The 16,622-nt window shown below is 35.0% G+C and overlaps 1 protein-coding gene across 1 annotated transcript in view; it reads left to right on the forward strand.

The window, feature by feature from the left end:
• Positions 1-11,879: 11,879 nt before the first annotated feature.
• Positions 11,880-16,622, forward strand: part of prx (periaxin) — a gene marked incomplete at its 5' end in the record, with an annotated part of 28,710 nt that continues 23,967 nt past the window's right edge. Inside the window, one exon of the mRNA XM_028045704.1 lies at positions 11,880-11,916. Within this exon, the coding sequence (XP_027901505.1) occupies positions 11,880-11,916 (37 nt within the window). The remainder of the gene's footprint in view (positions 11,917-16,622) is intronic.

The raw sequence follows: 16,622 nt of genomic DNA on the forward strand, positions 1-16,622 counted from the left end.
GTACATGTAGCAACAAACATGCAGGCTACATGTCTGCTTAGCTTGCAGATGGGATGGAACATTTTATAGTTACTATGATTATGAGTGAATTAATGCATAACAGTGTTATGATTCTTGTGTAAAGCATGGGCTCATGGGAAAGTCTTCTGAAGCTGTTTCTCTGAACTCTGTATTATAAAGTTGTAGAATATTTTCTTCTTTGCATTCTTATGACATCCTTAAATGTTTAAGACATGAAGCCGAGTTGTAGGAAATAGTAAGAAATTTCTGAATTGAAAAAGTCAAAATTTCTAGAAAAAACAAAGAAAACTTTGAGTTTAAAAAAAATAAAAAATTTGCAAGAAATATCTCAAATTTTTATGTTAATTGCAGAAATTTTTATAGAAAACATAAGAGAATTGAGTTTGAAAATTTAAACATTTGCTAAAAAAAAAACTGAAATTTTTAGTAATTTCTCAGGTTTTTTAAATTATTTTTTGTTTCTGGCAAATTTTCAACTATTCAACCTCAGAAATTTTATAGAATAAAATTGGAAATTTCAGAGTTCAAAAAGTCATAAATTTGCCGTCGTAGATTTGATTTTTATCTCAGCCTTGCAGTTTGGAGAACATGACAGAATAACTAAATGAAGTTTAAAAGGATGAAAACATTTTTACAGTGTTTCCTTTGAGCTTAAATTCTTCCAGAAATCCAGATGAAAACCTGAACGCTGCTCTTCCTTCTCTCCAGGAACCAGGAGCATCAGAACCACAGATCCACACCGAACCTTTTCTGTCCTTCTAAGACAGACAGCAGCTTTCTGCTATGTATTCTGTATAAAATACATTTTTGTACAGGAGGAATATTAAATGCAAATTTACTCAAAGTACTTTGTGTCTTCTTTTATGTATTTTATTGATTTGCATTTATTACCATCTGCATGCAGCAGAGATAGTTCAATAATCCACCTGAACCAATCAGAGTTTGACTTTACGTTTGTGCAACAATGGACGCTGGAAACAAGTTACACAGTAGATGCTTTTATTTTGGTAATTTGCAGTGGTGTTACCTAGAAAGATATTTTGGTGAACCCTAAAGCACCAATCACAAAGATCAGTTCTGCTAATGCTAAAGCACTACATGCTACAACATTTTATTTAGTAGAAGCTGATGGTAAGATGCTAACTTTAATTCAAGCTAGTTTGAAAAGTAGAAAATTTGACAGAAAAAAAACGAAGGAATTTTGAGATTAATCTCAGAAATTAAAAAAACAATATAATAATTTCTGACTTTGAAAAGTCAGAAAAAAAAAGATTTTTCAAACTCAGAAATTTTTTGGTTTTTTCTCAAAGATTTCTGAGATTAATCTCAAAATTACAGAGGTTTTTTTTCTAGCAATTTTTTTGACTTTGACTCAGAATTTCTTTCAAGAAAATTTCTGAGATTTTTTTTTTGAAAAAAATTCGGATCTTTTTCTAGCAAATATTTTCCTTTCAAACTCAAACATTCCCACATTTTTTATAGCAAATTTGCAACTTTCCAAGCTCAGAGATTTCATTGTTTTTTCTACAAAATTTTTGAAATTAATATCAATATCTGAGTTTTTTCTAGCATTTTTTTTACTTTTCAAACTCTGAAATTTCTGTTTTTTCTCGAAAATTTCTGAGATTTATTTGGTGGAAATTTAACCCTTTGCATTTTTTTCCCATCCTCCCATTTTGTATTCTCACTTATCTGTGTAGGTCAGTGGTTGATTGGCTGCCAATCTTTCACATGAATTAAATAAAAACAATAAGGATGAATAAACTACAAAACTTTGACATGTTTTTCATTTGTGCTACTGCTCCTATTTTTGGCAGCCTAAAGGTTTTGTGTCTTAAAGCAAGCGATTCCTCTGAGCAGCAGAGAAGAAGAAAGGAGCTGAAGATGAGACGGTTAAGCTGTGAATGATGAGAAGAAACGCCGTTTGATCCATCTGAGCCACCGTCTCTTAAACCCACAGGATTTCCAGGGTTTCAGCAGAAAGGAAACGTTTGCACATGATTCAGCTACCAGCTACTCTGCAGTCGGATTATCTGAGGCTTATTGCACACAAACAGCACAGACCAATCCTCATTTATTCCCTCCAATTTCTTATTAAAAAAGGGAAATACAACTTTAAAAAAAAATTAAAGTCTTAAAATGAAGCGGAAAGCAAAGGTTTGTGTCCAAAAGTAAGCATGAATAACTTTTACTATCTAATTAAACCCAATATATCTTCATAAACCTAAAAGCCTTACTATAAAACATAAATAAATATTTTTTATTCTTTCTAATGAAAGTTATTTAGTTCTTAAATAATTATTGTAATTATTTCTTAATTGTTTATTATTTACATAAAGGAATTATTATTTAATAAACAATTTTTTTAAATAATTGCTATTAGTTGGCAACACAAGAAAAGGATGAATTGGACACTTTTGCTACAAACTTCATCTATGAGCTTTTGGACATAAACAGATGAAGAAGAAACTAAATTTGATAACCTTTTTCTTTCCTCTGAGGATAAGAAACAACCAAAAACTCAGATTTAAGGCACAAAACAAAAATTAGGGAAAAGGACACAACAAAGCTAAACGCAGCTACGATTGATAGCTTGAGCAGGGAGCAAATAGCCAGACCACAACAGTTGTTTGTGAGCATAAAGTTTGTTAGGTAACAAAATGCTTTTTCATAACACTTTTTACTTTTCATACGTCCTCTGATTGCAATAAATCAATAATTATGATCTTTCTGCATATTTAGACAATTAGGAGAAAAAACTGAACTGCTACGTAAACTGTAATCACCCCCTTCAAAATAAGAGCATGAATGTTTGTTTAATGAATTCTCAACATTCAATAAACAAAACTTCAACACAAACATTGAATGTTTTCCATCTAAAAGTTTACAAAACTGCCAAAATAATTTAAAAATTTATTTTGTGGAAGCTAAGTGCTAAAAGTGCTCAAAGTTGAAAAATTAGCTTTGCTATTAGTGCACTAACACAACTGACTTCACCACTGAGGAGAAAAGATGAAGTGAAAATACTTATTTAGAAAATAAAATCACAAAAAAAATTCCCTGTGGTCAAACACACAAGTTTGACCACATAAGATAAAAAATAAAACGGTTTAAGTCTTCGGTTCCCCTCCTCTTTCAGACTTAAACCATCACAAATGATCAGCCAGCCGAGCTGCTGTGCTTGTGGTGAGTTTGCAGTCATTTTGTGTGAACAACACCCAGAGTCCAGCCGCTCTAAGCCCAGAAACAAGGCGCAGATAAAGCCCCCGGCAGCAGCAGACAATGGAGCCGGGCTTTGGCAAACGTCACCTCAAACTGCTGACTGCCCACTACTGCTAATACGCTCCTGTTCTGCCTTTATACACACTTATTTGTTTACTTCTAACAAACAGACACTTATAAACAGATATGAAAGCAAACTAAGTACCCCAGTCAGCAGATTTGATAAGAAAAGTGAAATTAATTCTTTGTTACTAATGAATGAGCAGAATACGTACATTTACTCAATTACATTTACTTGAGTAAATTTTTTTTAAATGTACTTTTAACAGTATTTTTACCACACTGTACTTTGAGTAATTTTATTATGAAGTATTTCTACTCTTACTTGAGTAAAATTTCTGGATTTTCTACACTGAATGAAAAACAAACATGTTTCAACCAAAGATTCACCAGACACAGACACCAGCAGTTTTTGTCCAAGTTTTGTGAGTTTTTAATGAAATAAACTGATTTGGGAACATTTTCTTTTTCCTGATTTTTGCTGTTGTTGTTGTTGTTGTTGCTACTTGAATTAACTATTGTAAATTTGTCTTTAAAATATCAAAATGAGTCCAATTTTTGGCTACTCTGCCCACCTCTGCTAGCAGAACTACTGTATATTGTGTGGTTATAAAAAAATAACTAAAACATTCCGAAATTATAGATATAATATCCTTCGTTTTTGTGTTTACCAATCTACTTATTATCCTTTTGAACTGTTTGAATTGATGTGAAATTAATTGCCCTCCCCCCCACAAGCAGTTTACGTCAGCAAATTACAAATTACGGCACTCCGGCCGGCGGCGCTAAGCTGCCACAAAATGGCGGCAGCTAAAGTTGGAAGAAAACTCCGGAATCAGTTACTTGTTACAGTTACTCAGTAAAATTACTTTTTTCTAACTCGTACTTGAGTAATTTCTTGGGTGGTTACTTTTTACATTTACTTCTTGAGTAAAAATATGTTGAAGTAGCGCTACTCTTACTTGAGTTCAGGTTTTGGCTAAGTCTGCCCACCTCTGTGAATCGGTACCGCATCCCTCCGTCCATGATACTCTCCTCCCTCTTTCTCTGTCATCGTCTGGCTAGTATCCACGCTGACGGTGTCACTCAGTGTCACTCTGACCCAAACAGTTAGACCGACCCTCTGATCGCCTCCGACACCCACCGGCCTCCCACAGCTCTCCCAGCCTGCGTGTGGGCTGCTCCCCCGGTTCATCGCCTCCTTTTGGGCCTCCTGCTGCGGACCATGTGCGAGTGTCTGCGTGGGATATTCAGAGTCACCTGGACACCTTCCTCCGATACAGGTAATACTCGATTTCTATTTAGATAACATTTACATAGCATTTAAAGCTATAGATACGTAAAAGAGTGTGATTTGTTTTCTTATTTGCTGAAAAGCAAAGCTGTTTCTACGCCAGGGTTTCCCGTGATGTTTAGAAGAAGCTGTTTACCCGACAGATATTGTTGTTAATACGTGACTTTTTCTGTGTTGGTGAGAAATGCAAGGCAGGATTTTAACAATATTTAGGATTGTTTAAGACAAAGAAAAAAACCCATCAAAACATTGGTTCATATGGCATTGTAATTCATTTATTTATAAAAGTAACAGTTTCAAACTAAATATTTAATTTGCAAGCTAAATACTTAGCTTGCAAATACTTAGCTCTGAACAGTCTAGCTCAGAACTTAATATTTAGTGAGCAAGCTAGCTATGTAGCTCCAAACTAAATGGCTATCTTCTTTACTAAATATTTTATCATCAAGCTAACTATTGAATTTACAATCCTAATATTTAGCTTCAAACTAAATATTTAATAGCATGCTTGCTAACTGTTTACTTAGCTTAACACTCACTATTTAGTGTGCTATCAACTAAATAGCTAGCAACTATTTAGTTCCACAACTATTTAGTTCATATCTAAATAATTAGCTTAGTTCTGAGCAAGCTAAATATTTAGCTAATATGCAAATTTAGTTGCCAGTGAGCGGAAGTGGACTTATCAAAATAAAGGCTGGCTCTGATGAGCCTCTGAGCTAATATTTTATTAAAGCAAAAAATGGCATTATAATTCTTGCAAAATGTCAAATTTAGGAACTTTGGACATTTGAAGTATTTTCCTGTTTGTCAGGAGCCTAAAGGACAATAACTATTTCATGATTCCCAAGTGTTTGTGTTTCAGTTGTCCTTTGTATTTGTTCTCCTATCATTTCTGGTTGCATTTATGTTAGTAAATGTCTAGCGGCTCCCACCAAAGAAATCTGAATGCAGAAAGTAAGAATATGGTAGCTTGTTTCTTTCAGTAGATTTGTTTAATTTTTGACTATTTCTGAGGTCAGACACTGATGTTGGCTGATAAGGCCCGTATTACAGTATCCGCTCTAACTCATTCCAAAGTGCAGGTTGGGGTCAGGAAATGAAATCCACAAATGAAATGAAAGTTGGGAGCAGAAAATAGACCAAACGTGTTTGTATATTGAACTATCACATATTCCCAAGGTAAACTTCTGGAAAACAGCCTCACATCATGATCCCCTAAAATGCAACAATCTAGTGTTCTTTTAGTAAATACTTGATCATTTGTAGCAAAGAATGAAAAATACTTCTAACATCACCGTGTGAAAAGCTCAGCCTCTGTTGACAAAAGATGCTTAATAGGATTTTTTTTCTTACAGAATTTAACCAGGTGAAGCTAAAACTGCTACTTGAATTTTGGTAGAGATGGAAAGTATTTACTCAGTTACATTTGCTTGAGTAACATTTTGGAAAATTGTACTTTTTGCTTTTACTTTAGTAAAAGTGTCTTGAAGTAGTGCTACTTCACCCACCTCTTGTTCTGGATAAAACATACAGTATTTACAGACAAATATGCTTTTTTTATCTGAAATTCAAAATTTTAATATGTTTTGTACAGTTTTGGCTTAATTGCAGCTCTGAGTATGTTGTTTTTCTTAGAGGAAACAGCCTTTATGTACTGTTTGTATAATCTTGTAAATAATCAATAATTAAATTAGTTGAAATAAAATTATTTCAGTAATCGATTAATCACTACTAATCTGATTAATCGTTTCAGCCCTACTGTTTTATTTGAATAAATTATGTTGTTACTTTAAAAAAAAAAGAAAAGAAAGGTGTGGGAGCATCAGCTGTTATAATGTGTAACCATGGCAACAAGGTATGTGTTTTACAATTGCGATTAGTTGTTTAGCATCTGAAAAGCTCAAATAATACTTGAACTCTGACCCCAGTTCCCAGAGAACTTGAATAGGAAGCTTTATGGCTGCAGAGCAGAGAGAGAAGGAGGAAGTTCAAACCTTCCCTTCCATCCATCATAATGTTCAGAGATCATATCCCCTACTCCAACATCTCTCAATGAGTCAATGAGATGGGTTAGCAGAGCTTGATAACCACTGATGGTGTCATCCAGGACACTGCTGTCTGGAAACTGAACTGTTCGCTTGTCATGACGGTTGTATGAGACATACAGCAACAGTCTTCAGTCAGAGGCCTCTTCAGATTGGTTGAAAGGCGGACTGCTTCTGGAGAAAGCATCAACATCAGCAGCTACTCTTTGAAGATGAGTGGATGATTTGAGTTACTTTAACATTTAATTTTTGGGTTTTTGATTAAATTAACTGAACTTGAGAGCAGGGTATTTTTATTTATTTATTATAGTTTAGTTTTATTTTGTTGTGACTTTTTGTTTTCATCTAATTCAATTAGTTTTAATTAGTTTTTACAGAGTTTGCTAGTTTTTGTTAGTTAAATATTGTTTCCATTTAGCTTTTATTAGTTATGGTCGTAGTTTTAGTTTCTTCACACATTGGTTAATTTTTAGGTGCAGAATTCAAAAGTATTGTTTTGTGATTATGTTTACATTTATTGGGTAGTAAATACTCAACAGAAGATACTATTTTTAAAAAACTGTATCCATTTACTATTCAACAATCAACAAACGTTTCCATTTTACGTGCTAGCATTAGCGCCTCCAGGAGGATTATGGAGCGCCGTAATTTGTCAACAGCTGACATAAACTGGTTGGGAAAATAAAGATCAATTTCACATCAACTCAAAAGACTAACATATAGATTTATAAGCAAGAAAATGAAGGATATTATATCTATAATTTCAGTGTGTTTTAGGTAGTTTTATAAATACACATTAAATTTTGGGGCGTGCTGTGGTGGCGCAGGGGGTTAGCACGCCCCACATTTGGATCGACTCCCGGTCTCGACGACCTTTGCCGCATGTCCTCCTTCAAAAAATGGCGCCGGCTCAGCTGGCTGCCTGCAGACGCAGCTCCCATCGTGTGTGTGTTAATCTGTGTATTAAAAAATTCTGCTGCGAAACTGCGAAATAATTTCCCTGCCGGGATGAATAAAGTAATTCTTCTTCTTAAAGTTCCAGTTAGTTATTGTTTTTCTCCATTAATTACCATTTTCTCAATTTCAGTTGTTGTTATTTTGCTAGTTTAGTTAACTATAATTACCTTGCTTGGGAACAAATGCACCATTTGTTGGTGACAATTGATTTTTCATCAGATTCATTGATTGCTGCTCTACAGCGACATCTAGTGGTCCCAGTTGAAAACAGGAAGTGTAAACAGTGTGAGCTGCATACTGTCTGCAAGCTCTGATTTCCTGACCTGTTTAAGCTCTGGCGGCGGCAGAGTTGTGTTCTGGTGAGGCCTGCAGGTCTTAAAAATAAGACACAACAGTGTGAAATAATCAAAATAATTTAACTATAAATCATTTAAAATAACAAAAAGTGATGTTTTATAGCAATCAGACGACCAAACTCCCTCTCTCTGCCTCAGCCTGACTCCCAGCCAGAGCTGGTGTAGTAATTAGTTACATTTACTCAGCTACTTTTACTTGAGTAACTTTTTTTGAGAAAATTTATTTTTACTACTCTGCTTTGAGTAATTTTATTATGAAATATTTCCACTCTTGAGTAAAATTTCTGGATTTTCTACATGTCTTAACCAAAACTTCACCAGACACAGACACACACCTGCAGTTTCTGTTAAAGTTTCATCTGTTTTTTATTGAAAGAAACTGATTTGGAAAAAATATATATTTGACCTGATTTTGTTATTTTTGAATTATGAATTGAATTATTGTGATTTTTGTTCTTAAAATACCAAAATGTCCACTTAACTTTATATTTTGGTCCATTTGATGACGTAATTTTTAAATATTAAATGGTTGATAATTTGATCAGTTACTCAGTACTTGAGTTGACGTTTTACCTAATACTTTTTACTCTAACTTGAGTAAAAATTTTGGTTACTTTACCCACCTGTGAAAACAATCAGGATAATTTAGTTGTACATAATTCAAAAATGACAAAATTATGTTTTACAACAATCAGACTCCCAGTCTCTGCCTCCCTGTGACTCCCAGCTCTTGTTTCGGGTCCCAGGCCTGTAAATCCAGGCTTTGTGTGGGAGCTGGATTGAAACAATGACCATGTTAGCTGACCGAGAGCTGGCGGCCCGATCTGTGCTGACAGCATCTCCTCCCTTACAAACCGGCAGCTGGCCGGATTTAAAATGAGAGGAAGGTGAAAGGCTGGCCAGCGGAGGTGGTAGAGAAGAGTAAGAGTAGCACTACTTCAACATGTTTTTACTCCATTAAGAGTAATTTGGTAAAAAGTTACTCAATTACTGAGTAGCTGATCAAATTATCAATCATTTAATATTTAAAAATTACACATTCAGATGGATGAAATATAAAGTTAAGTGGAAATTTTGTCATTTTAAGGACAGAAATGACAGAAATACATATAAATAACAAAAAAAAATTAGCAAAATCAGGCATATCAGTTTTTCAATATAAAACTCATGAAACTAATGAAAATAGGCTAAAGTGAAAAGTATTTGACTTTTAATAATCATAAACTTTCCAAGTCTGTTTTAGAAAATACATAAAAATACGTAAAATCTAATTTTTTTGTGTGCAATTTTTAAATTTTTGGAGCTCAAAGATTTTCAAAATTTTTGCTAAAAAAGTTTCTCAGATTAAGTTCAAAATTTCAGATTTCTTTGGTGGAAATTTGCTCCTCTATTTTTTTTCTATCTGCCATTCCCTAAAACGCCGTCGTACTGAACACACTTTCAGTTGGGTTGGAAATCTCTTACGTTCTCACGGTTTGTTTCAAAAGTGTGGTCTCTGTGTGCCGTTAAATGCTCCTAACTAACAAACAGCAACATTATTCCTTTTGATTGGCTCCATTTTTGGTTGAATAAATTATTTAGGACTAATAACAAACCCTGTCTGGGTCACATGCTGTACTTGGATCAGAAAGGATTCACACTGCCAAGCAGAAATTTAGTTAGAGATAAACACATAAAATAAATCATTCAGCTCGCAGCTGCTGCTGCCTCCCTTAAATGCATCACACATTCTCTAAAATAAGATCCAAGGCTTGCTGTTTCTATTTTCAGCTATTAGCCTTAAAATAACTTCCTGACCAGAGAGCTGCTGTCCGCTCAAACAGAATTATCTAATTCAGTAAAATCAGTTTTTTATTATTTTATACAAATCCATAACATAAAATGGATTCTTCTTTGACAAAAATACCAAACATTTAGAGAAAAATGTCTAATCAATCAGTGACTGTTGCTGTAAGTTTGGATACAGAAAGACAAAGAACTGTATAATAAACAGATATTCATCTACAATCATCATCAGCTTGAATTCCTGCTACAGCATGTACATAGTAATAAAAGGAGTAAATTTCTGCCAAAAAAACTCAGAATATTTTCTAGAAAAATCATGAACATTTCTGACACTGGAAAGTCAAACATTTTGGAGGAAAAAAAACTGAAATTTTGAAATTAATTTCACAATTAATCTTGGATTGTTTTGATTTTCAAATGTCGAAAATCTTTGACTCAAAATTTTTGAGATTTATTTTAGAAGAAACTGGAACATTTCTGAGCTCCAAAAGCTGAACATTTGTGAGAAAAAGCTCAGAAATTTTGAGGTTAATCTTTGACATTTTCTAGGAAAAATCATGTACATTTTTGACTAAATTTCTGCAAAATGTTTCTATAGAATTTCTGAGACTTATCTAAAAGATTTTCTAGAACAAAACTCTGACATTTCTGAGTTTCAAAAATAAAAAAAGCTTTGACTTTTGAAATGTTAAAAAGTCAAAAATTTCCAAAATTTTTTAGAAAATTTCTGAGATTTTTAGTGGAAATTTATGCCTAATTAATTAATTTGGTTGTACTGATTTGGAACAAATCGGATTCTTTTGTGCCGTAAAAAAGTTGGACATAGGTCGCATTTGCCTGGTGTGTGATTGTAGCCTTAAATCTCTTAAAGAGGCAGTGTCATGTAAAATGTACATTTTTAGCTTCACGTCATGTTATGATGTTTTTACTTCATGAAAATCAAACCTGGAGTGTTGATTTGATGTTTAAGAAATCCTTTAATCTTTATCGCAACCGTTCAGCTGTCCAAAACACCTGGGTGGACGAAGCCCCGCCTTCAAGGATGGAGCTCCTCCCCCCCACTCAGCTCCTTCAGACTAGCCAGCAGCAATTAGCAAACACCTGGTGGAACTGCTGAGCTCATCATAGGAGCTACTTCTCAGTTCAACGCTGGTAAAAACGTTGTTAAAGGGTTAATAGAGGAGCCATGTTGTGCTGACTTCCTGAAGGTGAAGCTTCAGAAAGAGCAGGAGCTTTTAAAGAGACGGAGGCCCAATTTCAAAGTGTTAAATCACAAAGAAACATTTAGTTTAAGTCACACTTGATATATACAGCATTTTAATTACAACTGAAGGTAACATAGTGACTTGATTATGCTATAAAATGGTACTATTTGCCTGGAAAATACATAATACTTTAATACAGAGGATACTTTTCTTTGGTTGGCTGGTAAGACAATGTCATTAAAGGGTTAATAGAGGCGGAGCTTCAGAAAGAGCAAGAGTTTTTAAAGAGACAGAGGCCCAATTTCAGGACATTAAATCAGGAAGTAAAATGTATATATTTATATACATATATGTGTAAAATATTTTTATAACAACTAAAGTTAACATAGTTACTTGATTCTGCTATAAAATAGCGTAATGTGGCTGGAAAACACATAGTGCTGCCCATTTAAATCCAGCAGTTTGCGCAAATAAAACATGATTAACTAAAGCTCCTTTAAGTTGTCATTTAAAATTTTGATTAATTTCTATTTAATTATGTAAAACATCTTCATTCTGGTGATGAGCAGTTCTCTAAACAAGCCTGGTTCTGCTGCTTTGTCAAACTTTTTCTTGTTTTTCTCCCTCTTTTAATCGCTGTAAGGCAGCTCCGCCTCTGCCTGCCCAAATATGGGCGTGTCAGTCCGGCCTCCAGCCAATCAGCTGCCTGGATTCGTCCCTCCAAGAGATGCCATGGGTTTGGGCCAGGCCTGAGTTTCAGTGAGGGGAGCAACAAGCTGGCTGAAGGGGGCAAAGGGGAGCAGAGAGACGGGGAAAAGATATTTATGATTTAAAAAAATAATAATTATAACAAGAGGAAGAAAAGCAGCAGAGTGATGTGAGGAGGGAAAACTGATTTCTGCTGCTGCAGGTGGAGGTGTGTCACATTTAAACCTCTGGAGGAAACACACTGAGGTTGGGAAGTAAAGGTAATTGTTATCTGTTTGTGATTTTTCAGCTGATTTAACAAAGCAGCATTCAAACATTTTCATCCGACTAATTTATCTCTGGAGACCTTGTTTAATTTAATGTTAAGTTTTGGCGGGACGGTTTATGCAGCAGTCTCCACTCTGCTGATTTTGGAGAGCATAACAATGGAGTGCTGTTTAAATGCAAAGACGGTTTTAGTTAGACAGCTGCCGCCTGTGTTTATTCCAACATGCCAGTGGCCGGGTACAAACACTCCAGCATTCACTCAGGGTTATGCTATTTATTTGCAGCGTGACATGTCACTGGAATCTCGTTAAGCAACACACCAGGCTTTTAAATGTTTTACATTTTGCTGATTGTTTGTTGTGTTTTTTGCTATATGCCACCTGAATGATCAAAATATTTACTTGGTTTTAAAAGCTGCGGTGTTTCTCGGTGTCGTTCTGTGAAATAGCTGCTGCCTGAATGCTAAACGGCGGCGGCAGCTGCAGGATGACCGTCATAGGATCTGTTTGTCCCCCAGTTCCAGCTCAAGCCCTCAGCCTGGTATGCATGACGCCCCAAAGTGGGCGCAGCCGTCAAAACACACTCTCTTGTAGAGGATCTCCGACGTTTCTGTGTCACTGTGTGAGATTGCAGAAACCTGATTTAAGTTGAGATTCAAGACGATTATAATCTGTCATTTGGTGGTTTTCTACGGGGAGCCGATTGTAAAGCTAAAAAAATTAACAGCAATAGTTTGGGTTATTTAGCTTTTTATGAGAGGAAAATATATGGAGGTCTATTTATCAAAGTCATATTTTCACCTTATTATTCATTAATTTATAAATTTCACATTTTTAAACTAAATATTTCATTAACAAGCTAAATATTTTACAAATTAATTAGTTAGCAAGCTAATTATATAGTTTGCAGACCAACAAATATTAAGCTCAGAACAATATATTAAGTTAGTAAGCTAAATATCTAACTTACAAACTACATATTTAGTTAGCAAGCCACATATGTAGTTGACAAACTACATATTTAGTTTTCTAACTAAATATGTAGTTTGGAGACAATTATTTACTTGGTAAACTAAATATTTAGTTTGGACCTGTACATTTAAATTATAAACTACATATTTAGCTTGCTAACTAAATAGTTAGCTGCAAACTAACTATTTAGTTAGCAAGCTAAATATTTAATTTCAAATTAACTATTTAGCAAGACAAATATGTATGTGACAAACTAAATGTTTAGCTAACTATATATTTAGATACATCTAAGTAATTTGCTTGCAAGTTATATATTTAGATTTAAACTGTGACACTTACTAATTAATAACATGGTAAAGACAAAACTTTGAAAAATGAAAATCCACTTTTTTATTTTTTTTATACGACAGGCCAGATAATCCAAATTATTTTTGCTAATTTTTTATTTTAACTTTACAAACGGCTCTGCATGCTGTTACTCCTGCTGAAGTCAGTTTTCATGTGAGATTCTGTGCAAAGGGAACAAACAGCATCATGAAGACCAAAAAACAGAGCTGCAACATTTAAAACATGCTGTAAAACCTGCGTATTAAAGCCTGTTCACGTGTTACAATGGTCTCCCTCTTATCTTCACCTGTTTTTAGAAAAACCATGCAAACGTCTCGGTTTCCAGATGTGCAGAACTGATGGAGGCAGACATTAAAAAAGCTGCAGCTGTAATTTAAATGAAACATAGCTCCACAAATGTTGACGCAGAGGGCTGAATGCAAAAGCACTCCACACTTTTCAGATGATTAGTTTTAATTTTCCTGCCGTATCCCAGTAACATACGTACAACAGCGTATTGGGGCCATTGCAGATAGAAATAGAGGAGGTAGATTTCTGCCAAAAAACTGAAATTTTGAGATTGATCCGAGAAATTTTGTAGAAAAAATAAGGCGATTTCTGAGTTTCTAAAGTCCAACATTTTCCAGTGTTTTCTAGGTAACAGACAATATCCAAATAAAACACTTTAAAGTTTGTGGTTTGTATTGTAACAAAAAGTGAAATTAATACTTTTGTAATGCTGTACATGCAAATCAACTGTTACTGTTTCGCATTGGTTGAAATATGCATTTATACTGCAGAGTAGCAGAAAGGAAATCCTTTCAGAAATGACATGATGATGGATGAAGATGGTCATCATCAGTTTCCTGGCGACGAACTTTGGGCGGTGGGCAGCGGGTGGGCTTGGACCAGGGCTAACGGGTCAAGTGGTGTCATGAGTTTGCTTCATGAGGAAACGCCGCCTGACGTACGTTGGAGCGTGAACTTCCCTCAGACAAGAAAGGAAAACTTAAATAAAGCAACAAATCCAGCCCACACTCACACCTTCAGGATTATATTGAAATTACTCCACAGTTTTATTTCCAACAAGTTTTCTACCTTCTGTTCCTGCATCTGATCCCATCAAACAACAGAAGCTGTTTGTGAGATGTGAATCGGTAAAATGTAACTCTGCTTCCTGTTTACATGGAGGCATTTCCTGTCCAGAGGCAGACGCCTGCGGGTGTGCCTTGGTTTTTTTTTCCATCTGATGTTTAAAATTAGGGGGAACACCCTCTGATCTATCTCTGACAGATCTGGAAATTGTGCTGCTCGGAGGTTGCTCTTATCTAAAGAGGCTGGAGGCTTCCCGAAACGTTCTGCTCCTACGGCCCCGGAGGGCGGCCATCTTGGATGGAGGTGCTGAGCATCATGGCTTGTTTTAGCATTCATTCACTCAACTTATCGTTACTGAATATTTATTCACCTTAATCAAAATTTTTAATTGGTTCCAAGCAGCCAGTCAGGTCCTACAGAGAGTCCTGCACTGGAAAAAATAAAATATTAAAAAGTATTTTTGCTCTACTTTCTAGTGCAAATATCGTATTACATTTGAAATAAAACAAAAGTAACTTACAAGTAACTTCTCAGCAAGAGATAGGAGCTTGTTTTAAGTAAGTCTTTAATATTGATTTAATTTTTTAAAATAGTTTTACTGGTAGATTATTCCACTTATTTCACAATCAATGGGCACTGTGCTGTTACCTGGCAACCCCGGCCAAGCCCAGCCCGTTACCTAGCAACCCACTGGCAGATTATTTCACTTGTTAGCAGTGAAATAATCTGCCAGACAAACTAGTACTTTATTAAAAAAAATCTAAATTAATGAATTATTGACTTAAAACAAGCTTCTATATCTTGCTGACAAATGATTTGTAAGTTAGTTGTGTTTTATTTCAAGTGTACTAAAATATTTCCCCTAAAACCGACCAAAAATCAAAAACACTTGATAAGATTTTGTGTTTTTGTTGTGTTTAAACATGTGGATGAATAATGTCTTTTTGTACCCAAAGACATGTTGCATGTAGATTTTGTTCATAAAAATGGAAAAGGTTTCCATTTTCCTGAGATTTCAAAACATTGGGTTTATTTTGGTACACTGCAAAAACAAAATATTACAAAATTATTTCTTGTGAAAATATCTTAGTACAGTTGAAATAACACAAAAATAACATTTGCAGCAACATTTGAGTTTGTTTTCAGTCAATAATTTCCTAATATTGATGAAAAACTACAAAATCCATTCACATATTATTTCACTTATAACAAGACCTTTTTCCCATGTTTTAAGTGAAATAATCTGCCAGTGGAACTAGAACTGGGTTGCTAGGCAACGGGTTGGCTTGGCTGGAGTTGCTAGGTAACGACGCAAGATATCGAAACTTGTTTTAAATAAATAGTTCGCTAATAATAATGAAAAAGTATTGGTTCCACTGTTAGATCTTTTTCACTTATAACATTTTTCCTAAAAGTGAAATAATCTGTCACTAGAGCTAGCATTTTTTCATCAATATTAAGGAATTATTCACTTACAACAAGTCTTCTCTAATTTTTTAGAGACACTAACTTCAGCTTATCTTTTGAGTTTAGGAGTCTGAAAGATAACGTTACTGGATAAACTATTCCTCTGAGAAGTGTTGGGAACATGGAGAGCTGCATTCAGCCATCTGATGTGTTTACAGTTAGCGTAGCGCCCGGAATAGAAACAGCTTCCCCTCCTCCAGACGTGTGATTGTCCTAAAATTAGATCCAAAAAAAAAAACAAAAAAACTTTTGGTGCTATCTGCCCAGACTGCCACCAATTGTGAGAAAGTTCAGCGGTATTTCCTGAGTGTGAACTCCTGCGCACGCAGGAGAGGAGAAAATATTTTTATGTCTGTTATCTGGTTTCTGCTGATAATACCTCGCTCTACAAATAAATCCCAAACACGTTCATATCAACTGTTTAAAGCTCAGCGTGGGGCTTGTTCTTTTTGGGCCGACGGCTGATGCTCCAGTTCAGGCAGAGCTGAGCCAACTACGACGTCTCTGACGGGTCCACAGACCTGGAGAAACCTCAGAGACGGGTCAGGATCTTCCTTCATATGACCTCTGGTTTGACCTCTGCTCAGGCAAACAGAGAAGATGGCTTGTGAAGTGAAAGGGTGAATTTGGGAGCGACTGTTTGGAGATTATAGGAGACGTGAACCGTGGAGTGCTAACACATGATGCCATAGAGCCATTGTAGATATAAAAAAAAATAACCCAGAATTTTTTACAATTTAATCTCAGAAATTTCCTTTGGAAAAAAAACTGAAAATTGTACAAGTTTCAAAAGTCAGTTTTTAACTTTTGGAAAGTTTTCTAGTTTCGAAATTCAAAAC

The sequence above is a fragment of the Xiphophorus couchianus genome, chromosome 18 (assembly GCF_001444195.1).
Source record: "Xiphophorus couchianus chromosome 18, X_couchianus-1.0, whole genome shotgun sequence".
In the NCBI taxonomy this organism is placed as follows: Eukaryota; Metazoa; Chordata; class Actinopteri; order Cyprinodontiformes; family Poeciliidae; genus Xiphophorus; species Xiphophorus couchianus.